A 24,388-nucleotide genomic window follows, 5' to 3' on the forward strand; every position below is an offset into this window, starting at 1 on the left:
AGGACCAGCGGGCAAGATGAGGAAGAGGCCACAGGATGGATGATGGTCGAGCAAATGCATGAACATGCAGAAGTGCCGCTCAGGGATCCAGCCCCTCCCAGGAGGAGGTGCGATGGCCCTAAGGAGCCTCCTGGTCAGAAGCCCGAGGTCCCGGCAGGGACAGCTCCTCGCAGCAAATAAATCCCTAGAAAACCAAGGATGTGTCCCCACACGTCATCTCTCAGGGAAGCTGCAGCTGCGTGTTTTCATAAAGTCAATACAGTTCAAATAAGACACCTGAATCTGGGGAACAAGATATCATGAGTGATTTAGATTCGATCTTTAGATCCTGGAAAATCCATAATTGAAAGGAGCAGCTGCTGAAAAGTCGGTATCAATGTGTTACTTTTAAAGGGATGGTTCATTTTTACTTCAAAAATAAAGCAATAAATGATAAAATCTTGGAGGAAACTCCTCTAGCTGAGGCTCTCTGAGGACTTGTTAACACGGCCAGAGCAGCCAGGTCCCTTGTCAAAGGCAGAAGGAGCGGGGTCCCTGCAGGAGAGGAGGCCTGGGCAGGTGGGGGACGCGGTCCGGACGCATGAGACTCCCCAATGCCCGCCCCCCTGCTCCCCGGGGGCCGGCATCCACCTCCCTCCCGCCCCCAGGACCCGGATCTCACTTGGGAAAACTGAATGTTCTCTGCTGCTTTCTGGGGAGTCTGGAATCATGACCAATAAATAGAGGTGAGAAAGCAGGTGGAAGGCAGCCCTGTTAGGGCTCCTGAGGAAGCATCTCATCGAGTTAAGTCACTGGGCGTTGAGCCGCTGGGCAGGAAGGAAAGGACTAGATTGAAACCAGGAGAGAAGGAGCCAGAAGTGCTCCAAGGAGGCTGTGTTGCGTCTTCCGCCCGGCTCCCGGGGCTCCTGCTTCACCAGCCCAGGGCGGGGACACTCAGAAGGGAGTGAGGCAGTGACCCAGGGTCCCGCTCGGCCACGCGAAGAAGAGGAGGCGGGGCAGGGAGCGTGCTGGGCGGGGAGGGTCGGGGGTCTGTCCAGAGGGACGGGCCGGACTCTCTCCAGGAGGTCGGTCCTGGGCGCCGCGTCACGTGCAGGACACAGGACACGGGAGGGAACAGCGGCTGCGCCCCGGCCCTGGTTCCGAAGAGACGCGGAAACGCCCTTGCGATGCACGGCCCCGACCTCCCCCGTGTCAGCCTCCACTTGGGGACCAGGTCCCCACGGAGGGCAGATGGGTCGTGGGCTCAGCTGCCTTTCGGGGCCGCGGAGCGTGAAGAGGGGGCGGGGCAGAGACGGGGGCGCGGGCGTGGGGTGAGATCCGGGCTGCTCTGGGCGCAGCGAGCCCAGTGGTCCTGCGGGTGCCGGGTCAGACGGGGCCCTGCGCACCGAGGGGAGGGCCTGGGGGCTGAGGCTGGGGTGAGGGAGGGTCAGGCTGCTCCCCAGCCAGGCCCCCGGGGCCGGGGGACTGACGGCCTCACAGGGCAGCGCTGCCTGTTCTCGCTGATGCAAGAGGAAGGGGAGTGACCCTGACCCAGGAGCATCTCGAAGGTTTCCAGGGGCTGAAAAAGCCCGAGGGGGCCGGAGCCACTGGTCAGGTTAACTTACAGTGTCTGGAATTCATTACAGAATAATTGTCTTATCGATTTGCTGCTGCTATGTCTACTGTTTTCCCTTTCAGATCGGAAGAGATATAGTGTAGATAAAGTAACTTACAGAATGTCAGCTGCCTAGTAACTGTACCCTGTTTCTATAGCAGCCCCTAAATTCCCTTTGAGGGGCCACTGCCCCAACTTCCTGGCCCAGTGGTTCAGGGGTGCTGACTGCACCCCAGAGCCAGGATGGACCGTGTGACTCAGGCCAGGGTTAACTGGTGATTTCCATCCACTGGGACTGATTTGTGGATGGGCATGTGGTCTGGTCTGAGTCTCGGTCTCCAGGCTCAGGACTTCTGATCATTGGGGAAAGAGACACACTTTCCCATGGACTTGAACCTCCTGTGCAGCCATTTTGTCACCAGGAGGCAGAGTCCGTTTCAGCGTGAAGCTGACAGAGGGCATGGAGCTGAGAAGTGCAGGAGGAGCTGGGTCCTGGTGATATTATCTGATCCGCTGGACCAAGCCATTCTAGACTCATTCTTGGACTTATGGTTGCCTGTGTCGATAGGTACGCCTTGTGCTTTAGCCAGTTTGTGTTGGGTTTTCTGTCACTTGCAATTGGCAGAGCCCCGACAATGGGGTGAAGAAACCCCAGAAGGCAGCGAGTGTGTGAGTGGAACCCCCGCCCCACTCAGAGACACCTGTTCCTTCTGAGGATGAACCAGTCCCAGAGCAGGTCAGGAAGCTCCACCCTCCTCAGGACAACCTGTAAGACGGCCGCCATCACCCTCACCACACAGACGAGGAAATCAGGGTGTTGAGGGGTTGAATAGCTCACAAGGTCCCAGCAGATGGTAGGGCTGAGGCAGGACCGACCCAGGCAGGGCGGTCGGGCTCCAGAACCCTCCTCTGGACCCCACCGCCAGCTCCTCTCACCCTAGGGGTGAAGCAGTCTCCGGGAGAGCATCTCATAGACCCCCTTCTTTCACAAACGGGGGCAGCGAGCTGGTGCTGGTCACAGAGACCGATGAGGACACACGCTCCATGCTCCCCATGACATCATGAGGACACCAAGCAAGCCCAAGAGTGTGACCCGCCTCCTGCTACCCCCGAGCAGCCTCTGTGGGCAGGGGCATGGCTGACAGCCCAGGGTCCCGCTTACTTGAAGGCGCTGGGATCTCCGTGTATCTTGTAGTTGTCGGCGCTGATCTGTGAAATGACCCTGGTCACCGCAACGAGGATGCCCATGTTGACCTGCATGAGGAGCACGAGAGACAAGGTGAGAGCTGCAGCCGCACCTGCAGGACCTCCGAGCCCACCTGGCCCACTCCCCAGCCAGCCTTCCCAGGCAAACAGGGGGCGTCTCTGGGAGAAATCGAAGCCGTGTCCTTGAACTTTTACCTGCACAGGTCACCTGCAAGACTGCCTTCTGGGAGCCCACATCTGTGCTCCTGAGAAAAGACGGCCAAACACCCCAGGTCGAGTCCCCAGGAGCACGCCGAAGGAAGTGCCCCTCTGCTCACCACCAGGGCAAGGAGGCTGTGGACCTCAGAATCAGACAGAGCTGGTTCCAGCCTCCTTTCACCACGTGCTCCCCGGGTGTGGCCCTGGGTAACGTACTGAAGTCCTCCGAACCTCAGTTTCTCCAGTTAATGAGAAGGAGCAGGAACGCCCGCAGTGCAGTCTGAGCACTGGAGCACAGCCTGGCTCTCACCTCCTGCCCCCAGCCCAGGCCCACGGCTGTGCGTCCACAGAGGCCACAGCACGGATCCCCGGAGGCCACAGCAGAGGATTCTGCATCTTCTGCCCAATGCTTCCTCCTTGCTAGGAAAGCTCCCTTTGGGGGTCTAGGGGCTGGGAGGTTCCCCTTGGGGTCTGGGGGCTGGGAGACTCCCCTTGGGGGCCGGGGGATGGGAGACTCCCTTTGGGGGCTGGGAACCTGCTGGGAGACTCCCCTTGGAGGCTGGGGGCTGGGAGACTCCCCTTGGGGGCTGGGGGCTGGGAGGTTCCCCTTGGGGGCCGGGGGCTGGGAGACTCCCCTTGGGGGTCTGGGGGCTGGGAGACTCCCCTTGGGGGTCTGGGGGCTGGGAGACTCCCCTTGGGGTCTGGGGGCTTGGAGACTCCCCTTGGGGGCTGGGGGCTGGGAGACTCCCCTTGTGGTCTGGGGGCTGGGAGACTCCCCTTGGGGGCTGGGGGCTGGGAGACTCCCCTTGGGGGTCTGGGGGCTAGGAGGCTCCCCTTGGGGGTCTGGGGGCTGGGAGACTCCCCTTGGGGTCTGGGGGCTGGGAGACTCCCCTTGGGGTCTGGGGCTGGGAGACTCCCCTTGTGGTCTGGGGGCTTGGAGACTCCCCTTGGGGTCTGGGGGCTTGGAGACTCCCCTTGGGGGCTGGGGGCTGGGAGACTCCCCTTGTGGTCTGGGGGCTGGGAGACTCCCCTTGGGGGCTGGGGGCTGGGAGACTCCCCTTGGGGGCTGGGGGCTCGGAGACTCCCCTTGGGGTCTGGGGGCTGGGAGACTCCCCTTGGGGGTCTGGGGGCTGGGAGACTCCCCTTGGGGGGCTGGGGGCTGGGAGACTCCCCTTGGGGGTCTGGGGGCTGGGAGACTCCCCTTGGGGGCTGGGGGCTGGGAGACTCCCCTTGGGGGCTGGGGGCTCGGAGACTCCCCTTGGGGTCTGGGGGCTGGGAGACTCCCCTTGGGGGTCTGGGGGCTGGGAGACTCCCCTTGGGGGTCTGGGGGCTGGGAGACTCCCCTTGGGGGGCTGGGGGCTCGGAGGCTCCCCTTAGGGGCTGGGGGCTGTGAGGGTCTCTGGCAGAGGCTCTAGCACAGTGTCCCCTCCCGTGGGCAGCTCTCCAGGGTCCTGAACAGGAGCCTGACCAGGCAGGTGACAGCAGGGGAAGTGAGGCCCGGCCATTTCCTTCCGCTACAGGGTCCACAGCTGGTTCGGGGCTGTGCTGTGACAGGACCTCTCCCTTGTATCTGAAAACTTCTGAGGTCATTTATAGAGTCGGTGAGGAGTCCCGCTCCCGGCCACGTGTGAACCTTCAGGCCTGACCACAGGCAAGGACAGAGGCTTTCCTGGCAGGCCACACAGGGAAAGTGGCCCTCCCCACACAAGACCTGGGGCCCAGCAGAGCATCCCGGGCTCTGCAGGGGACTCAGGCCCCTCCTGCCCCGGCCGGCCACGCCGCACACACATCCGCGTGCCTGGCCTGAAGGCCCTCATTAGAGGCCTCCTTCTGGGGGCCCAGCCTGAGGCCTTTCCAAAGCATCTCTGCTGATACCCCTTACCTCAGGGGCCTTGCAGACACTTCTCCGCGCTCTGCCTCAGTACCCAGCGCTTTCCCCACTCCCGGCTCTGCTCCTGCTTCCCCCTCCCAGCTCCCACGCAGGTCCAGGACTCAGCAGCAGCCGCTCCTGAAGAACCCGCTCAGCCTGCCAGCGCTGCTCCGTGGCACGGAGCCCTGGGAAGCTGGCACCTCTGCCCGCTTAGCCCCTTGCTTATACCATCACTCTAAGCGAGTAAAGCTTTAATCAGTCTTTAGAGCAAACAAAGAACAGGTGCCGTCAGTGGGGCCCTCGTCTTAATTGACCATCTCCACACGTGGCAGCTTGGCTCCCGACGGGCCGCCTCACTCCCCCTCGTTTTCTCGCCTGTAAAGCGGGGATGACGACGGAAGTCTCCCGAGGTCCAGGCACACGGGAGACGCTGGCAGATGGGAACCGTCAGCAACACCGCGCCCTCCACGCCTCCCCGCCCCGCGCTGGCTGACCGGCTTAGCACCGCAGGAAGGCCACGCTCAGCAGACAGCAAAGAGGCGGGCCAGCACGGACGCCGGGCTACTGGTGTGAAAACGCAGGGACTTTTCCATTCAACCGGGTCAGTGACCAAAGCCAGGGGACGAACTGGTCGCCGCTTTAAGAATGGGGATGTCTATTCCAGACGCTGAGGTTCAGCGAGGTCTGCCAACAGCTTGTTCTGAGGTCAGACAGGCGCCGCACCCCCGCGCGCCCGGAAGGAAGCTCGTCCTCACCTCCAGTGACAACAGCTGCGTCACGGAGCTGGGACGTGGGGCCCGAGTGGCCCATCAAAAGCCACAGACCCTGCTGCTCTCACCAAGATTCAGCGATTTTTCGTGATTAAATGCTTTTCAGCCTTTGGTTGATTTCTGGAGTTCTGAAATGTTTGAGGTTTTTCCACGTATAATTCTTCCAGCAGCTTCTTTGTATTCTAGGGGGAGAACATTTACTGAGGTCCCCCGTGTGCCATCCTGTAAGTCCTGCCTCTTTCACTTTGGGAATTTATATCTTGGGTTCCTCACCCACTGGCCAAAGCTGAAGGCTTGTCTGTAACCAGAAAAGACTGGAAACACTTGAATTGTTTCCACCAGGGAGCAGGCTTGGGGGCAGCTGGGGGCAGCCTACTCTGTGGACGCTCAGGGACCGAGGCAGCTCTCCCTGTGCTGATAAAGCCAGAGGTCCGGCACACACTGTGTGCGTGGAAAAGGCACAGAATGAGGTGAATATATATTTATATTCGCCTGTATCTTCATAGCACCCCTAGGATACACAAGAAGTTAGCATCAGGGGTTGTCTGTTTGGGTGGGCGGGTGGAAACCAGGGAGTTAAGAGAGAGACGTGGGCAGAGACTGCTCAGATATATACATTATTAAGCTTTGCTTTCAAATTTTTAACCATATGTGTTAATGTTCAAAAATCAAATTGCTTAATTAAATTATAAAAGGGAAATAACCTCAATCCCTTTTCCTGCGAACGTCTCAGTTATGACCTTGGTCTCAGGAGGAAAAGAGGCTCCACTGTGAGGTGTCCCAGTAATTCAGGGAAGGGGATGGAGGAGCCACAGAGCCTGGGACCCGGGAGACGGACGCCAGGCAGCCTCTGGGGAGGAGCCTGAACACCCCACGTGACCCCAGAGGTCTCATCTCAACCATCTCTCCCTTCGCCGGCTGGAGGCTGACCCGGGATTCTGCCCTAGACCTCTCGGGTGTGACGCCAGGCGATTCAGACTGCTGTTCACAGGCTCTGTGATGTGGCCACTGAATGGATGATCAGATTATGGCAAATTGTTCCACAGACACAGAAATGCCCCAAGTGATTAATTTGATTTCAGGTCTTTTGTTATTTCTTGGCCTCTGTATTGAAGACCCGGAAGGAAGCGTTTCAATAATGTTTAAGCTGCCCACGTGATTGGCTGTTACAATTCATCATCATGCCCATGTCTCCAAAGCTTTTGCTGGGGTTTATTTATTTCCCCTCTCCCTCTTTCAGCGGGGGGCCTGTCTGATTTCATTTGCCATGCACGCTTCCCCCCCGCGTTTGTAAGACAATCACGTTGGCCACGGTAGCATGAGAGAAGGTGCAGGCGAACCTCCGAGCCTACATCAATGCGCAATTAAGTGGGAGACAGCAGCTGAGGGTGAAACAAATCTGGCGTTTCATGAAAATACAAAACAGAAGCGGGCCTGGCCCCCTCACTCCATTTCACTCGCCCTGGCTTGTGCCTGGCTGCAAACTGGGAAAGGCCCTGGGGTGAGGCGTTTGTAACGTGAATATGGGGTATTTCATCAACTAAGTATCTCCGCGTTAGAACAGCCAACAAGCTACTTATGACAGATGTCAAACCAATAATTCACAGGCTGCATTTCAGCAAAAAAAAAAAAAAAAAAAAAAAGGAGGGGAGGGGTGGAGGGAGGACATACACTCAAGACCATGGGGATCTTTGCTGGGGGGGAGGGAACGGCTGGGCAGGGCTCTGGGGTTGGGACCACGCTCTGTTTCTTTACCGGACTCAGGGCCACTCAGGTGTTTGTGAAAAATCATTGGGATGTGTACCACGGTTTCACAGTGAAAGGTTACAGGTGCAGACACACATAAAGACATAGTAAACGCTTCACGTGTATCTATACCTGTTTCTATGTCCATACAGGTGTTTATGGTTCTGCATCCTTAGGTCTGTAACCATCATTGTAATCGTACCCATGTCCATATCTGTTCTCAGGAACTGGTAACTGGATCTGTATCTATGTATCTTTATTTATGTACCTGTATTTGCAGAGTCACACAACTAGCTTGGCTTATCCGCAGGTGAGAGGAGGATTTTAAAACTCTAGACTCTTTCTCTTCCCTGACTTGGAGGCCTTTTTCCCAGGTGGCGCCAGCACGGAACAAGCCCCCTGGGGGGGCTCAGGCTAAGGCGGCCCCTGTGGCCCACGGCGTCCCTGCTTCTGTAAGACCTGCCTGCCCCGTGGGCACTTTTGCACTCAGCCTCACTGGAGTCGCCCAGGGAATGACATCCATGTCCCTTCACAATCGGGGAGAACAGTTTGTGAAGGGACAGTTGGTGGGTGCGTATTTGGCAGTGGGGTGACAGGTGAGCTGTGAACCGGAAGGGGCTCGGTTCTGCCCTTTCCCCCCCAGCACTGGGCCCACCAGGCGCCACGGTGACAATCCCGTCCCACAGGTGCCTGCCCCTCCGGGACCAACCTCACTGGGACACAGCGAAACCACACACCCCAATGTGAACATGCACCTTTCCAAAGTGTTTTAGTTTAAAATGATGCACGTGACATGTGGGTGTTTTTAAATGGATGGGATGTGCAAGCAAGTACCCCCCGGACACAAACCCCTCTCTGGGGAACACCATCCCGGGTGCATCCATCCAGACATTTCTTTCCCACGGACGTGCTCACGTGAACACGCGCCCGAACAGAGCTTTGCACACGTTACCCAATGGGGCCAGGCCCTACTTGTGATGCTGAAACCTGCTGTCTTCAGAGCGCCTCTGGGAACAACGGGGCACGACTCAGCTGGCACAACCCAGGGTCCTCAGAGGAAATGAGACACACGGGACACTCCCGCCCCCGGCCAGCCTGAGCCCGGACAGTCGGAGAGGCTGGGTCTCAGGACCCCTCCGCCACATCCCCTGGCCTGGGGTCTGCATGCTTTTTCTCTCAAGGTCCAGGGAGCAAACATTTTTGGCTTTTCAGGCCTCCCAGTCTCTACTGTAACAGCTAAACTCAACGGCTGCAGCGTGACAGACGCCACAGTTTGTAAATAAGTGCCCGGCACCTGCGCGGGATCTACCACGTGGGCCACGGCCAGCTGACCCTGCACTTGACCGCTTTCAGCGGACACCCCCTCCCCCCAGCCCAGGGCTCTCGGACTTCCCGCAGCCCACCTCGGACTGCAAGCCAGCTCCACACCGGAATCGCCGGGAGCTCTGAAAGGTCCAGTAAACCCAGAACCTCCCAGGTGGGGCTCAGGCAGGAACCGTTCCCAAGCTCCCCAGGGATTCCATTACTAACAAGTGTGAGAACTGCAGTCCTCGAAGGCGCGGGGCTGATGTCAAGGAGAGGGGCTGGGGCGGGGCAGAGGTAACGCCCCCTCTGCAGGGGACACCAGGGCTGTTGTCCCAGGTGATGGATGTTAACCCCTTGGGAGCAGGTGGGGTGGGGCAGAGGTAACGCCCCCTCTGCAGAGGCCCCCAGGGCTGTTGTCCCAGGTGATGGATGTTAACCCCTTGGGAGCAGGTGGGGTGGGGCGGAGGTAACGCCCCCTCTGCAGAGGCCCCCAGGGCTGTTGTCCCAGGTGATGGATGTTAACCCCTTGGGAGCAGGTGGGGTGGGGCGGAGGTAAAGCCCCCTCTGCAGAGGCCCCCAGGGCTGTTGTCCCAGGTGATGGATGTTAACCCCTTGGGAGCAGGTGGGGTGGGGCGGAGGTAACGCCCCCTCTGCAGAGGCCCCCAGGGCTGTTGTCCCAGGTGATGCATGTTAACCCCTTGGGAGCAGGTGGGGTGGGGTGGAGGTAACGCCCCCTCTGGAAGGACAGCAGGGCTCCAGTGAGCCTCGAGGACGTGGGATGCGGGGACCCTGCTGCTGGACCCCTCGCTGTGGGGGGTGGTAGGGAAGGGTCCAGGCAGGGCCGCCTCGGATCCCCCGCCGTCACTGACCAAAGTCAGAGGAAACAGCCGGATCACCCGGGGAGTCTGGGAGGGGGCGATGCTGCCGGGCCCTGCAGACCTGGGGGGTTAAGTCAGCGCAGAGAGAGAACAGGGCGGAGGACTTACACACTCACTTACTCCCCTTCCACCCCTCCCACTGTCCGTGCTCTGACCAGGAGGGTTTAACTGTCGGGGGTACTGGAGTCTGGTCTGAGCCTATGTCTCCAGTTGGGTGACAAGGCGAGTGGTCCTCCCTGACCCCAGGAGCAGGAAGGGAGGGCACCCGCGGGGTCGCTCACGGGAGCCTCTGTCATCCTGTGAAAGGCCGGGTGGTAAAGTGACTGCAGATGGTCCTCACGCAGCCCTGGGACAGGGGACAGCCTGGAGTGAAAGCTCAGGGACGTGTCATCACGACAACGCACCGCCTCCCGCAGCTGAAAGCACTTGATGGAGGGACCTGGGCCTGTACTCAGAGCTCGGAGTTAACGCCAAGGACGGACGCCCTGAGACCACAGTCCCATCCCTTTCCCGACCCGGCAGCCCTTCCTGGAAGGAGATCTCCTTTACAGAACTGGTGTGCCATCGCCCTGGACTGGCAAAGACTGCCGTCCCCCTTCCCTCGCAGAGGTGACACAGCAGTGTGATTCTAACCATCTGTGATGGACAAAGAAGGAAACCGTCCCAAGCACCACAAGGGAGCCAGCAACCGGAGAGACGGCTAGGGCTCACGGGGCGCCGGGGCCACCAGCTCCTGTGAGACAGAAGGGCTGAGGGCAGAGGGACCGCGTCAGGGACCCTGCGGCCAGGGCTGGGCCGGCGCTGTCGACAGGAGTGTGGCCTGAGGGGGACGGAGCAGACGTGCACCCACTGCCCTGCACGAGGGATCGGGGGGTGCACTCCCGGCCCCCGGCTCCTCCCTCCCTCTGAGCCTGGTCCATTTCCATCCAGACCGGACCCCCGGGGACACTGAGAGCAGGAGGGGAGTGGCATGGGAGGGGCACCCAGCTGACGCCCGCAAGGCCCCCGTCTCCCCGTCGCCCACCCCTCCCCCCAGGGCCCTGCGCGGACCCTACAGAGAGCCCGGTGGGCCCACGAGCCCTGCAGAGGGGGGAGCACAGCCCCGCCTCTCCTCTGGCACCGAGGCCCGGGGGCCGGGGCCACGGGGGACCCAGGGGGCTCGCAGAGCCAGCATGTCAGGAAGGGAACGCCCCCGTCTCCTGCTTGTCCCCGCGGACGCCCCTGAGCACACGTCACCTGGCAGGAGACCGGCGTGGAGGGGAGCAGAGTCAACGCAGCCCGAACGGGGGGAGCGTGTGTGGGGCTGGCACCACCGCCCTCCCTCATGTCCCGAACAGACGGTGACACCACGATGATGCCCCCCACGCTGCCCTTCTGGAAACCCTTTACCAAGAAGACGCTGCTGCACCTCTGTGTGGCCTGAGATGTCTGAGTGGAATTTTAATTAAGGAGGAAGAAGCCACATCTTTAGGCGTCTTCCCTTGGATACGTTTCTAATTAACCACCAGGGCCCACGGCCTCAGTCAGTGCCACCGAATTTGGAACAAAGTCAAAAGAAGCTTTCGAATCAGCCGTTGGGGAAGGGAGCAGGGGGGTGAGTGAAAGGAGGGCTGGCTTCACAATATTTAGGAAAGATCCACATGGAGGGGAGGCAGGAGCGCTGGGCTTCAGTGCCATCCACAGACCCTCTCCAAATAAGTCCATCCTCCGGCAGCCATCCTTGGTGACACAGGACATTGGATCTGTCCTTAGGACTGGGAGGACAGTTCATGTGCCACCACAGCCGGGACACCCGATGGGGGAGGCGACGGATGAGGACACCAAAGTCTCAAGTGTCTCTGGCTGGAGTCCCTTCCGTCACCTCCAGTACCGGGCCCACCTGGGGGCCCGACACCCTTCAAAGGCAGCACCCTTAGAGGCAGTGAGCATGGCCTGGCTCCCACCCTGGGGGTGCGTGGACAGCATGTTCTGGGGCCCCAGCCAAGGGTGTGGAGAGTGTGCTTTGTGGATTTTCACAAGGTGGGCAGGAGGGATGGGGGTGTCCTGCTGTCAGCCCCCAGCACCTGTGGGGAGAGAGGCCCAGACTGGGACAGCATGGTGATGCCTCACCTCTGACCAGACCTCAGCCAGGCTCAGCACCCAGGTCCTGGCACCCCCCTCTCCCAGGCCCTTTTCCTAGGGCTTCTTGGGGATCCCCACCTCTAGCCCCGAGAGTTCAGGGGGATAAAATAATAAACCCTGCCCCTGGGTAGTCATGTGATTCGGGCCTGACCAATCATCTGCCTCCACCCCAGCCTCAGTGATTGGCTCTGGAAACCTGACCCATGGGAGCCAATCAGAATCTGCCCTGGGACTTCTGCTGGGACTGCTGGGAACAGTGCCTCCCTCCTTACCCTGAACTGCAGAGCTGGAGGATGTGTCAGGGTACCAGCTCCATCATGTCCCCCCCAGGAAAGCCTGCCTGAGATGGAGCCAGCAAGGAGGCAATGGGACCGTGGGCTGAGCAGGAGATATCTGTGGACATCACTGAGTGCCTGCAACCAGCCATGACTGATTTCCCTGTTTCCCAGGACTGAGCCTTTTCTACTCAAGGGCACTCAAGCTGGTTTACTAGCACCTGGGGAGAAGGGGGAGGAGAGAGAACAAAAGGAAGAGGGAGAGTAGAAGGATGGGGGGGAGGAGAGGAAGGGGACACCTAAACTAACACAGCTACCATCACGGGCCAGGATTTTATCATTCTACTTATTCCCTGCACCTTAATTTGCCCCTCTGTAATAATAGAAATTACCATCTCTCCAAGCAGCTAATTTAGGGGCAAGTAAGAGAGAAATTTAATGTAAAAACACATTCAGATCTTAAAAAAAAAAAAAAAAAGATGCTCTATAAATTTGAGCTTTATTATTAACGTTAAATAACTTCATGGGAAACCAAGTATAAGGACCCAGGGTTAGAGCTGTGACCCAGGCCTGGCCAATCAAGGCGTTCCAGTCCTTTGGCCAATCAGAGCATTTCATTCTTCTGGCCACAGTGAGGGCTGGCCAATCAGAACATTCTACTTCCACTGCCTTCAGTGAAGGCTAGCCAATCAGAACATTCCGTTCCTCTGGCCAATCAGAGCATGCTGCTCCTCTGGACTCAGCGAGGGGCCCATGGTGGGCAGAGTTCCACGCCAGGCCCATCAGAAATGATGAAAATCGATCCCAGGATTTTGTGGGACATGTCGGTAGAACAATAGCAAGAACAACAAAGGAGGGTTTTTTTCCCATGGCAGTTATTATAACTTTGTGTGGTCCTAGAGTTTCTTACCAGCATCTGGGGCAACCTAGCTAAGAATGGAGCCAACTTATAGGAAAACAGAGCTGAGAGGTGGGGAGCCAGAACCACGTGGAGACGGCCTCGTCTGAACCCCAGACGCACAGCCACGGCAAACGTTCCTGACTGTGAGCTTAGAAGTCCCAATTTCTGTCACCCTTTCTGAATAGGTCCCTCATTATCACAGGAATCCTGTGTTGTGTGGTTCCCAGGAGGCTCGGACGAAAACTCCCTAACATAGCCTTGGATCCTGCATCTCCTTGACCACGGAGATATGCACGTGAGGAAATCATGGAAGAGCATCGGGAAAGAAAAGAACCAGTTGGGTCTGCACTGCCCCTCCTGGACACACACCCACACCTGCTGCTTCAGCATGAAAAGCACCGAGGGCCTCAAACAGATCTGCATTAAACCTGAAAACCTGCCCAACCTTCCTGAGTATCATTCGGGGAAAGGAGGCTCTGGGTCACACCCCCACGAGGGGCTGTAACAGGACCTATGCTGCCCCAGCTTAGGACGTGCTCTCAGGGGGCCCAGCTGCACCTCCACAAAGCCCAGGGCTTCCTCCACTCCGGCCCCTCCCCAGCCCAGCTCCGCGCCCGCACGGCAGAGGACGTACCACGATGATGAACAGGGCAGGAGCTACGAAGGCCCAGATGGCACCATTCCCGAGCGACAGCCAGCAACTGTGGAAGGGGGCAGAAGGTTACTTCAGTGCACCATCCCACGTCCCAGGGGCCCTGCGTCCGGGACAGTACAGGGACACCGTGGGGCACAGTCACAAGGACATTGCTAATCCCTACAAACGTGTCTGTATCCTGTCCATGACCTCACGCCTCCCGCTCTTGGGAAGAACGTTCCAGGTCTGTAGACTGGCTCGGGGAAAAGAAGGCTTTTACAGGTCACCTGGTTAGTGGAAAAACTCGCAATCTCTGAAGAGTCTAGCCAAAATCCAAAGGAGGTCTTAATTTTATGCGAGAAATAAATAAATAGGCTTTTGCCAGGGGCCGGCTTCCTTCCAGAGCATTTCAAATACTGACTTAACTAGTGTCTTCTGCAGGGGTTCAAGGAGTGAGGAGGCATCACGTGGCAGCATGGACCATCTTCGTCTTCTCATCAGCTGTCAGTCAGTCCACCCCCCGCAGCGCCATCCCCCGACCCCGCTCCACAACCGAGAAGAAAGGTCCCAGTGGATCCCAGCCATGGCTCTGATTTCCAGAGAAGCCCCATCTGGGAAGTAGGGTCCAGTCTGAGGATATGAAATTGCTCCTGGCTTACGAGACATGATTCCAGGAGCTCAGGCAGGACCACCGTTTTCCTCTCCAGAGCATCAGAGCCGCCAAGAGCCCGGGGTCCCTGAGACACGTCACCTCCCTGGATCCGGGGGCCTGGCACACCCGCCAGGATCTGGTGAGGCGCACGGCGCATCCTCACGGACGCAGGACGCGGACGTCCCTGCGGGGCCGCCTGGTCACTCACTCACCCCTGCTCACCCAGCACAGCCCCCTGACGGCACAGCGTCGCCCCCATAACCCCACGCGCCCCTGAGGCAAGCGCTGTGATGACCCCACCCTGCAGAGGAGGAGGCTGAGGCCCAGGGACGTTAGGGGACCCAAGTCCACGCCTGCGCCCTGCCTTTCTGCCCGCGTCCTCCCCTGAGACCTCCTGGACCAGGAGACACGAAATGCCCCAGACAGGTGACAGCGCCTGTAAGAGGCTCGTTCCCGTCTGGAACCCAGAGCCTGCAGAAAATAGCCTCCCGTCCGAGGACGCGGCACTTAACATGGAAACTCACGGCGAGTCTGGTGGTCCCTCTGCAAAGGGGCAGCTCCAACCCAGGCTCCCTGGGAGGGTGAGGGTTCTGCAAGAGGAGGCTTGTGCTTTCCACCATTTTCGTGCAGAATGTTAAGTGGATGAGAATCTTCAGATCCCCTGTCCTCCCCGGACACTCAGTGAGCTTCCGGACCTTTGCTGGGGCTGCCTCGCTCTCGGGCACATGAGTGGGTGAGAGGCTTACATCAGAAACAGACCCTGGAGCTGAGACGCACCGTGGGCGGCCCAGCATTTGCACGCTCCCAGATGGAAAGACGCGGAACAAATGCCAATGAGATGTGTCTGAGAAGAAGTTTCTTCTTTTAATTAGTGCCTTGACTTCGGATACCACGCAGGCTTGCAAGGAATGGGCCAGAACAATGGTTGTTTAATCATTCTTATTTCAATATGGACTCAGCGCTTTAAGTGCTTCATCTTCAGGAAATTGTCGCCCTAAAGTAGAAAAAGCCAGATTCCTCCCACTTTAGCAACTCAGCTGAGAAATTATCTCAGGCTGAAGCTGGAAGAGTGTTTAACTCCCTCTCTCTCCTCTTAAAGTCTCTCCATGGCATTGTCACTCAGTGGTTCTTCAGCTTGGCTGAGGAGAGGGGCAGCTCCCTAAAGACAGGTGAGCTAAAGCCCTTTTCTCTTTGGGAGGAAAGGAATTCAAATTTCTGGGAGGTGAACACCTGACCTGGTCGCACTGTCCCAACCCAGCCTCTTCCTGATCCAACTAGGGACCCACCAGCTGCAGTTTCAAAATGGCGCACGAGGTCCGGCACATACACTGTCACCTCTGCTGCTGCCCCAGCGATGAGAACGCCCCCTGCGGGTGCACATCAGACCACACTTACTCACACAGTCATGTATTCACTCGGCTGTAACTTAACGGGACTTCTTATGTACTAGGCACTTGCTGACCACCCCAAGAAAGGGTCAGCACAAAACGGGGCTCCACAGGTGACCAGACTTTGCGTCCAGGACAACCACATGGATGAAGAGCTCCCATCAGAAACCTGTCCCGGCCACTCAGTGCAGGAGGCACTCCGACCCCCTCGATGCTAGTTCCAAGGTGGGAGGAAGCCCAGAGCACCGCTGGGGGTGTTTCTCACTCTATCAGGCCTTTTTTACTGCCAGGGCTGGAGGATACCAGCCTTGGACAGACGCCGCCCCCCCCTGAGAAGAACACAGCAAGACAACGAGCCACGGGGACCCTCACCGTGCCCCTCCCCACGGGAGTCCTGCCCACACAGGGATCACCCCTTCACTTACTTCTTACTTGTTCCGTAACTGTCCATGGCAAAGACTATTGAAATGATACAGATCAGGAGAGGAGAACCTGCAGAAAATGAGAGCAGAATATTTTATTAGCTTGCTCCAGTCTCCTCTGACTCGTTCATTCATTTATTCATTTTATACCTGATGTGTACAAAGAAATGTGTGCTAAGTGTTGAGGACACAGACCAGCCCCTAGGCTCCAAGAATTTAGAGTCTAAACAAAGAGATAACTAACACACACACACACACACACACACACACACACACACACACGTGCATTTTAGGGCAGATCCGTTATGAATCTGATTCTGTATCTGAAAACAACGCCCTTCCGGCTGCTGGGGAAGCAGCATGCCCAGGGCCTCTGTCTGATCGGCGCCCTGAGCACAGCACCTGCCTCTGCTCCCCTGCAGGGAAGGGAGGGGGAAGAAGAGACAGCAAAGGGTCCCCTTCCACCCACTGACCCTCCCCTCCTGAGGGTGGTCAGGAGGAAGGGCTCCTGACCAGGACCCTGCACTTTGCAGATTGCTGGGATAAAAGGGGGCAGGGGAAGATACATTAGGACAGGTGGCTCCTTGTGCCCCTCTGGCCGAGCCTGCCCCGCCCATGGGAGATCTGCTCCAGGACCCAGAGGGAAGCCTGCTCCCGGCTCCAGGCCTGGGCGCCTCAAGGCCTCAGCCCTCCTGCGACCTCTGGTGGCTTGGTCAGCTCCACACCGGCCCTTCTGAGGAGCAGTGTTAAATGATTCTCCTTGAAAAGGAGTCTTTGGAGAGTGGTCCTGTCTCTGAAACACTTTGTCTGGATGTCAAAATAGTCTGACTACATCACAGCACATCTGGACAAGACAGTCACCGGGCCCTCAAAGGAGACCAGTAAGCAGCCTCTGGGGAGAGGTGGACAGGCCAGGGGCCAGGAGGGGACGCACCTCTCACTGCTGACCCGCTGTCACACTCGGGTTTTCTACCCGCGTGCATGACCTCATAGAAGCCAGAGCCTTTTTCTTGGTGTTGGAGCCTCTGGCTGCGGCCCTCCTGCCCTGATGGACCCAGAGTCACAGGAGACAAGCGGGACGCCAAGGATCCGGCCCGATCCTGCCACCCACTCACTTAGGGCCTCGGTTTCCTCAGGCGCTGCAGGGAACCCCGCTGCCTGGCTCTCTTGGGAGGATCACATGGGCCCTGAGATGGTGAAGGGCCCTGGGGGCATCAAGCACCAAGATTCTCCCCCACCCCATCTTCCCGAGGAAGCTCAAGCCTTGGGGTGCGGGAGGAGTGGGCACTGCAGGAGATCTGGGTCCACAGGACAGCCCAGCAGGTGCACGCAGGACCCTGCAGCGTCCCCAGGGCCCCGTCCGGGGGTGTTCTGGAAGGTGCAGTAAGAACCCGAGGTGCCTGGGAGGACGGATTTTCAAACTCAGGGGTTGAGGTTGACTTCACTTTGAGTCAACACCACATTTCCCTCCCCCGATCGTGGCCACGGCGAGGGCCCAAGTCAGGGGCTGGCATCTCTTTGCCGCCCAAAGTTAAACGGAGGAGTTGAGGATTCTTTTTCTGCCTTCACAACTGACACGTTTCTCCTACGATCCCCAAAGCAACACTGACGCTCAGAAGACAGGCCACAGGGCAGTGACCGGAAGGGTCTGAGAAGAAGGTGGGCCCTACCCTCTGCTTTCTCTGAAACACGCTGCAGGAGCCACAGGCACTGGGTGAGGGTGCTGTTAACAAGGATAAGTTCACAGGCGGCGGGAAGAGGAGCGTGGGAACAGGATGGAGAAGTCAGCGAGTGGGAAAAGCCTGGGCTTCGGAGCCACACGACACCGGGCTCTAGTCCCAGGGCCCCTGGACCAGCTGTGCAGCCTCAGGGACCCGGCTGAACCTCTCTGGGCTGCCACGTTCTCACTCTGGAAATGGAGATGACAGCACGTGCCATCAGGCTGTGGTGAGGATCACACGCGCTGCGGCCATGGATGTGATTAAGGATGTGCTGACGTATGAAGCCCATCTCTGCATGATAATCTCCACTCTTATGAACCAACTCCGATGCCTTTTCCACTGCTGCTAGCATCTGAAATTCACACCCCCATAACCCATGCAGACACGCGACCTGCTTCCGCAGTTTGGGGTTCCTCTGGTCCTGTCCTATGGACGTTGACTTTGTGGAGCTCAAGAAGTGCTCTCTTTGGAATGTGGTGACCTTTCAGAGGGATCACACTGGTGCTCCCCTGGCTGCTGGCCCCTAAGATCCAGGGAAGGAGGGAGGGGTGATGTGAGAAGCGACCATAAGGAGCAGTGCTATGAAATGTTAACCCAGACCCGCAGAGCAAAGCCCCGAGAGGATGGATGATATGAAACCCAATACAGGGGTGGGGCGTCTCGACAGAGGAGGGGCAGAGAGATGACAACGCTGGGAGACAAGTGGCCCGCCCTCCGGTAGAAGTCACTGTGCCACACTCTGGATGCCTCGTTCTGGGCACATGGAGGCTTGCACTTCTGCACCCTGGGGCTGTTGAGCTGTCGGCTCCTTCTGGGCAGTGAGTTGTGAACAGAATTGACCCATGCCTCTTTCGGCTAAGTATTTGATTTCCCGGGTGACATCCCCCCGGCTCGTCTTCTCTCTCACAGCATCCAGCAGTGGCTCCAGGCAGCACCTTCTCCATCACCCCGGGCCCCTGAGGGACTGCCCCGAGCAGAGCCCCTCCCACTGCCACCGGCCGCTGACGACACGCAGTGTAAGCAGGAGATAAATGCGACTGTTGTCAACCCATGTGAGTTGGAGGCTGCTTGTTACGGCAGCATAACCTAGCCTGCCCTGACGGATGCACGTCCCGGGGTCTTGGCACTGTGTCACCTCCCTGGGACACCAGCGCAACTTCAGAGAAAGGCGGGGTCCAGAATGAACTCTGATGACGATTTCACCCTCTGATGAGTGGGCACTCACAAAAGAAGTGAAGTCGTAACAGAGGAAAATAAAGCAAGTTGCATTTCTTTCGCTACTGAGTTTATGATTATTTCTTTCACTTCTGACTTTGTGGTCAGAGATTCACATCTGCTGTTTGTGGTCAGAGATTCATGTCTGCTGCACCAACGTGTAAAGGCTCAACTGTTTTATCACTCACCTGATCTCCCAGTTCCCACATGGACTCCTTGAGGACAAAGATTGCATTACACTCACCTTTCAAGTTCAAGCACAGGACCTGACATGCAGCTAAACTTCAGGTATGTTGTTAATTTGACACCTCCAATCCCAACTCGGTCAAAAACACAGTCCTTGAGTTTCAAAACATGATACCATTTGAAGGTCAGGGTAAGAGCACGGTGAAAATCTCCAGGGAAGTGGCCTCTCTCTGGGGGACCCTCCCTGCAGGGTGACCCCCCTGGGCCCTGGGTCAGCCTCCAGCTCCCTCTTAATTCATAACTGCAGGTACAGAGAGGCCAGCTGCCTGCAGACTGTCCGTACTTAGGCCCACAGCCAAGTCGAACCCCATCAGAAGGAAGGACGCAGTTCAGAGCCCTGAGGAAATCAGTTAAGGGGACGCTGACGTGGAGACAGAGCCCTGCTGGAACCCAGCCCAGCGCTCCATTTGCAGGGAGCGTCTGACAGAGGCTGTACACTCAGACACCCGCAGGGAAGATGCTGGCATCAGAAACCGTACAGTCGCAGCCAATGCTGTCAAGTAGGAACGGAAGCTCAGGGTTCCCAGATCACCTCACCTTTCAAAAGAACTCTATAATTTTATGCAAAATCTCTCCATTTTTAAGTATTGGCAAATCATTCATTTTTTTCCTCCAACACTGTGCAGACCAAAGAAGAGATCCTTCAGGGCTGGATTGGATTATGACCCCCACCTCCATCTTGAACCAACACACCTGACTCCTGTCACTGCAGAGACAAACTCCACACTTTTAATTCATTTCAACTGTTTTTGCTGTGGCTACGGGGTGTGTGCGTGTGTGTGCGTGCACATATCTCTAAACTATTTGACCGTTTCCATACAGAAACTAGCCATTACAGGTGGTTGGTCACTTGTCCTGTAAACCCTTTTACTAAATGAAGTCAGAAGTCAGAGGCAGAAGCAACCCTCCTCTGTCAGGGAGTCATGGCAGGATGGAAGGAGAAGGTCATGCTTGAGTTGGGCTCACCAAGAAGAAAATGGAGAGGAGAGGACATTCCTGCTGAGAGCCCAGCCAGAGCAAAGGCATCCAGGTGAGGAGGAGCGCGGCATGAACAGCGAGCCTGCCCGCAGGTGGGACACAGGACATCGCTGGTGACCACCGGGAGTTCCCTGCGAGGCCACACCCATCGGGAGGCGGCGGCTGTGCCTCCTCTCTCCACGTTGCCCCCGTGAGCCTCTCTGGGCTCCGCAGGAAAGCCAGGAGGGGCACATAATTTACCTCCACTACGTCCCCCAGATAAACTACGTTAGCCAGCTCAAAGCACAAAATAAAATGTCTGTCTGCTCCCTGCACCATGGGGACTGTGAAAATTAAATCTATCGCAAGAAAACTAGACACAAGTAGCAGGTCCCTTATGCTGGATTAATGCTTTACAGCAGATGCAAGAATGCCAGGTGTCAATTACTCTGGCAGGAAGCAGGGTCTCCTGTGCTCCGGGGCTCCTCCTCAGGATGGGCAAGAAGGAAGTTAAACAAAGTCAAGTCAGTGGGGAGGTGACTCCCAGGATGAAGGACCACCATAACGAGTGAAAGTTAGCTTTAAAAAAACACAACCACTTAAAGTCTCTATAAATTTTCTTAAGGGCATGCAGCAAATTAAGAAAAATTTACTCAAGAAAACCTACTAAGTCTGGGTAAAACTGACACGCTGGGACACCTGGGCTACAACCTGCTCCACTCCAGGCAGCTGTGGCCAACAAGACAGGCTCCCTCCCCCGGGACCCAGTCCAGAGCCACAATATCTCCCTGGGGCAGGCTGCCTGCATTTCTCATTCTCCCCAGCACCACGGGGCAGAAACTCTATTCCAGGTAAGAGCAGAAACTCTATTCCAGGTAAGAGCGACCGAGAGATCAGAATTCCTTTCCTCCCTCCAACCACAACCCATAGTGTACAGGGTCCATCCCAGGCGTGACTGGCTGAGAACACAGGGCCCCGACTGCCCTCGCCCCAGGGCACCCATACACTGTGAGATTAGAGGCCACCTCCCCTGCCTGGTGCCCTGCATTAAAGCCGGGGTGTCAATCCAAGAGAAGCAGGCCACTGTCCCCGCACCGGCTCCAGAGAAGTGCCTCTGGGATTTTTCCCAGGGAGGAGGGAAGCTGACCATTAGAACAGAGAAATCCAAAGCACTCCCCATGGAAACTGACTTTTTTGAAAAAGAGTGTGGGGAAGTTCAACCCTAAGAGCACCTGGCCTCTTAGAGGTGTTTCACATGAAGACGAAATCACAACCCACCTCTGCCCCACCTGCCCCATCCCATCCCCACCTACCCCATCCGATCCCATAGTAGTAGCGGTGCTTGCTGTCCTCTGATCCAAAGACCTTGATCACCATGCTGTAGAGATGCAGCCCTTCCACCAGCATCCACGCAAAGGCGCTCAGGAAGAAGTAGTGCAGGAGCATGGCCAGCACCTGGCACGGGGTCTAGGATCAAAGCAGTGGCACAGAGGATAAGCTCTCTCGGGGTGTGAGCGGTGGAAGCTTGCTGTTGTCCCAACCTCCCTGCACCCGTTTTCTGGGGGAGCCTTCTAAACACGTGGCCTCACTTTCTTCCTGTGGAGTCACGTCTCGCCTTTCCCAGCTGAGTGGTCTGAGTGGGGCACGTGACTCAGGCAGTAGCCAATCACTGCACCACACCCCCTCCCAGGTACAGTGATTGGTTCATGAGAGGGCAGGGACTCGGTCCGGCCAATCAGCGTACACATCCCCATCCCTGCAGCAGGATTGGCTCAGGGGTGGGCACGTGATTGGCCGGGTCGCCGGGCGTGGGCTCCGGGGTGGGCGGCGGCGCCGGTGAGCAGCTTTCCCTCCTTCCTTCAGACCCAAGGACGGGAGCCCGGAGCTGTGGAAGCCACCCCGGCCCAGAGGGGAGGGCTGCAGAGCGGAGCGCGTGAGGGGAAGGGAGTTGAGGGGCAGAGAGAGCGCAGCCTGTGACGTAGCTGACACCTCCCGACTCAGGAATTTTCAGTTCTCCGTTTCAAGGTGTTGGTTGCCTACCTGGAGCCGAAAGGCCTGAGTGACACGGCCGCTTCACGGGACTTTACTCTCAGCAGGTGTACTGAACAGAGGTGCACAAACCACCTGTAATGTCTGCTCCTTCTGGCTGCCCGGGGCACTGACACCCCACCTGCCTTCTCGGTGACAAGCAGACAAGGGCAGCGGCCTGCTCAGCACTGCGTGCGCCTCTCCCCTGTTCAAGGCGGCAGCGGTCTGCTGGTCCCTCTCGCTCCTAGCGTCTTGGCCACAACTCCAAGCCCAGCCATGGGGGCTCAGATTCACCCCGGAGCCTCAGTCAGAGATCCCCCCACCCATGCTCTCTGTGAATCCACCGCCACCCAACCCTAAGCTCGGATACGAGGGCCAGGGAATCAGGAGCCTGGGGAAGGAAACAAATATGGAAACCAAGAACAACCATCTCTATGGGGGCTCCATGTCCTGTCCTCCCAAGGCCCCCTGATCAGCTGATTCTCAGGGAAGAAATAAAAGGAACAAGTTACTGAAATGCTGTGCTTCTGGTTGTCAGGCTCTGTTAAAGTTAGATGCAAATATGGGACACATCTGTTACTTCTGTAGCCCCAGCACCGGTGGCCCTGCGTCTTCTAGGACCAGCTGCCCCTTTCATGTGGGGAGCGGCCCCTCCCCACACAGAGACTGGCCACCACAGTCACCTGTCCTGTCTGCCACAGAGGTGACCCGATGGACGGATCACTCAGAGCCCTGCCTGGGATTTTAGACACACGGGAGGTTCTCCCGGTCCCTGGGCTCACCATCGGGACGGTGGACGCCTGGACCGCTTCCCCCCCGCTGCCATCCCACAGTGGGCGCTCACCCCTCACGGCGTGGCTGGGACAGGCAGCCTCAGCCACCACCTGCAAACCTGATGGAAACAGGAATTCCAGGGCCTGCTGAGCCCAAAGCTGTGTTTTAAGAAAACCCCGTGTGATGATCCACAGTGGAGCGCGAAAAGCACCCAGCAGGAGAGAATGACGCTGGTGCAGGCCTCATCTGCCCACGGCACAGCCGGGAACTTCTGAGGTGCTTGGCTGAACCCCTAAACCTGTGAGCAGAGGAGGGCGGGTCTCGCCTTAGGCAGCAGCCCCAGGACAGGCAGGTGGGCTGAGGACCCTGCTGGGCAGGGAGGACAAGATGCTCTGCTGACCCTCACTTCGTGGGATAAAGAGTTCATCTTCCATTAGCCAATCGTGATCGCGCCCCAGGACCACTGACTTAAACTGCTTGGTCCCCCTTCCTTCCTGGTGCAGAGCAAGCACATCTCTGCTGCTTCTTCCCTTCAACTAGGTTTATGACCCACATCACCCAAGCCTGGGTCAGTCTGGTCTCAGCATTTCACTTTCTGTGAGATCTAAGGCTTCCTAGGTCCCCGGAGAACCCCCCGCCTGATACAAAGGGCAGAGACAAGGTGGGTTTGGGTCTTCACAGTCCCTTTGCAGAGACCGCTGGCCCTTGGCAGGCAGAGGGGATGCGGCTGTGTGTATGGTCAGAGCAGCGATAGAGGGCAGTGTCTGCAGCAAGACCGCACGAGGTCAGGACCTGGTCAGTGCTTACCAGGCCACCCTGGGTAAGTGGCTGTAACTCCCTCGTGCCTCAACCTGGCATCTGTAGCAGGCGGGTTACAACGGCACCGCCTCGTGGGCTTGTTATGAGGATTAACTGAGTGGGTCTAGGTAAGCCCTCAGCACGGCGCCCAGCACAGAGTCAGGGCCGTAAGTGTCGTCATTACCGAGACTGAGGCTGAGCGGGGAAGCCACTCGTGCCTGTCATCGTCCCTGTCTCTCCCAGGGGAAACATAGGCTGGCTATCCGGTGGTCTGAGTTCTGAACTGAAGCCAGCAGGAGAAGGTGCCAGCCCTGGTGACAGTCGGGGGAGGAGGGCATGGGAGGGAGGCCCGCTGTGGACCCCGCAGGACCGAGGGGGCGCACTCACCGTGCCCGGCTCGAAGCGGAAGCTGACGAGCAACAGGACCTGGGCCACCAGGATGGCACAGGACAAGTTGGCGTGGATGTGGTAGCGCTGGTTCCGGATCGTGCTGACCGAGCTGGGGGCAGAGAGGCAGGGGTGAGGCCACCGAAGAGGGCCTGAAAAGCCCGCCCAGATGCTGCCGCTCCCGGCTGTGGACCCTCGGTGGTTCCCTATCACTCTCGGAAACGACCCAGCTCCTTCCACAGGCCCTGCAGGGCCCGAGCCTTGCCCGGCTCAGCTCTTCCCTTTCCCTGCTCACAGACCCC

The 24,388-nt window shown here is 57.9% G+C and overlaps 1 protein-coding gene across 3 annotated transcripts in view; it reads right to left on the minus strand.

Annotated features, from left to right (window-relative positions):
• Positions 1 to 24,388, minus strand: part of ADGRD1 (adhesion G protein-coupled receptor D1) — a 150,113-nt gene that overhangs the window by 6,970 nt on the left and 118,755 nt on the right. For all 3 annotated transcript variants that reach the window (XM_036824041.1, XM_036824042.1, XM_036824040.1), the window contains 5 exons: positions 24,087 to 24,198; positions 21,413 to 21,566; positions 15,964 to 16,030; positions 13,499 to 13,565; positions 2,757 to 2,848 (listed from right to left, as the gene is read on the minus strand). In XM_036824041.1, coding sequence (XP_036679936.1) covers positions 2,757 to 2,848; positions 13,499 to 13,565; positions 15,964 to 16,030; positions 21,413 to 21,566; positions 24,087 to 24,198 — 492 coding nt within the window. The remainder of the gene's footprint in view (positions 1 to 2,756; positions 2,849 to 13,498; positions 13,566 to 15,963; positions 16,031 to 21,412; positions 21,567 to 24,086; positions 24,199 to 24,388) is intronic.

This window comes from Balaenoptera musculus, chromosome 14, assembly GCF_009873245.2.
Source record: "Balaenoptera musculus isolate JJ_BM4_2016_0621 chromosome 14, mBalMus1.pri.v3, whole genome shotgun sequence".
Classification (NCBI taxonomy): Eukaryota; Metazoa; Chordata; class Mammalia; order Artiodactyla; family Balaenopteridae; genus Balaenoptera; species Balaenoptera musculus.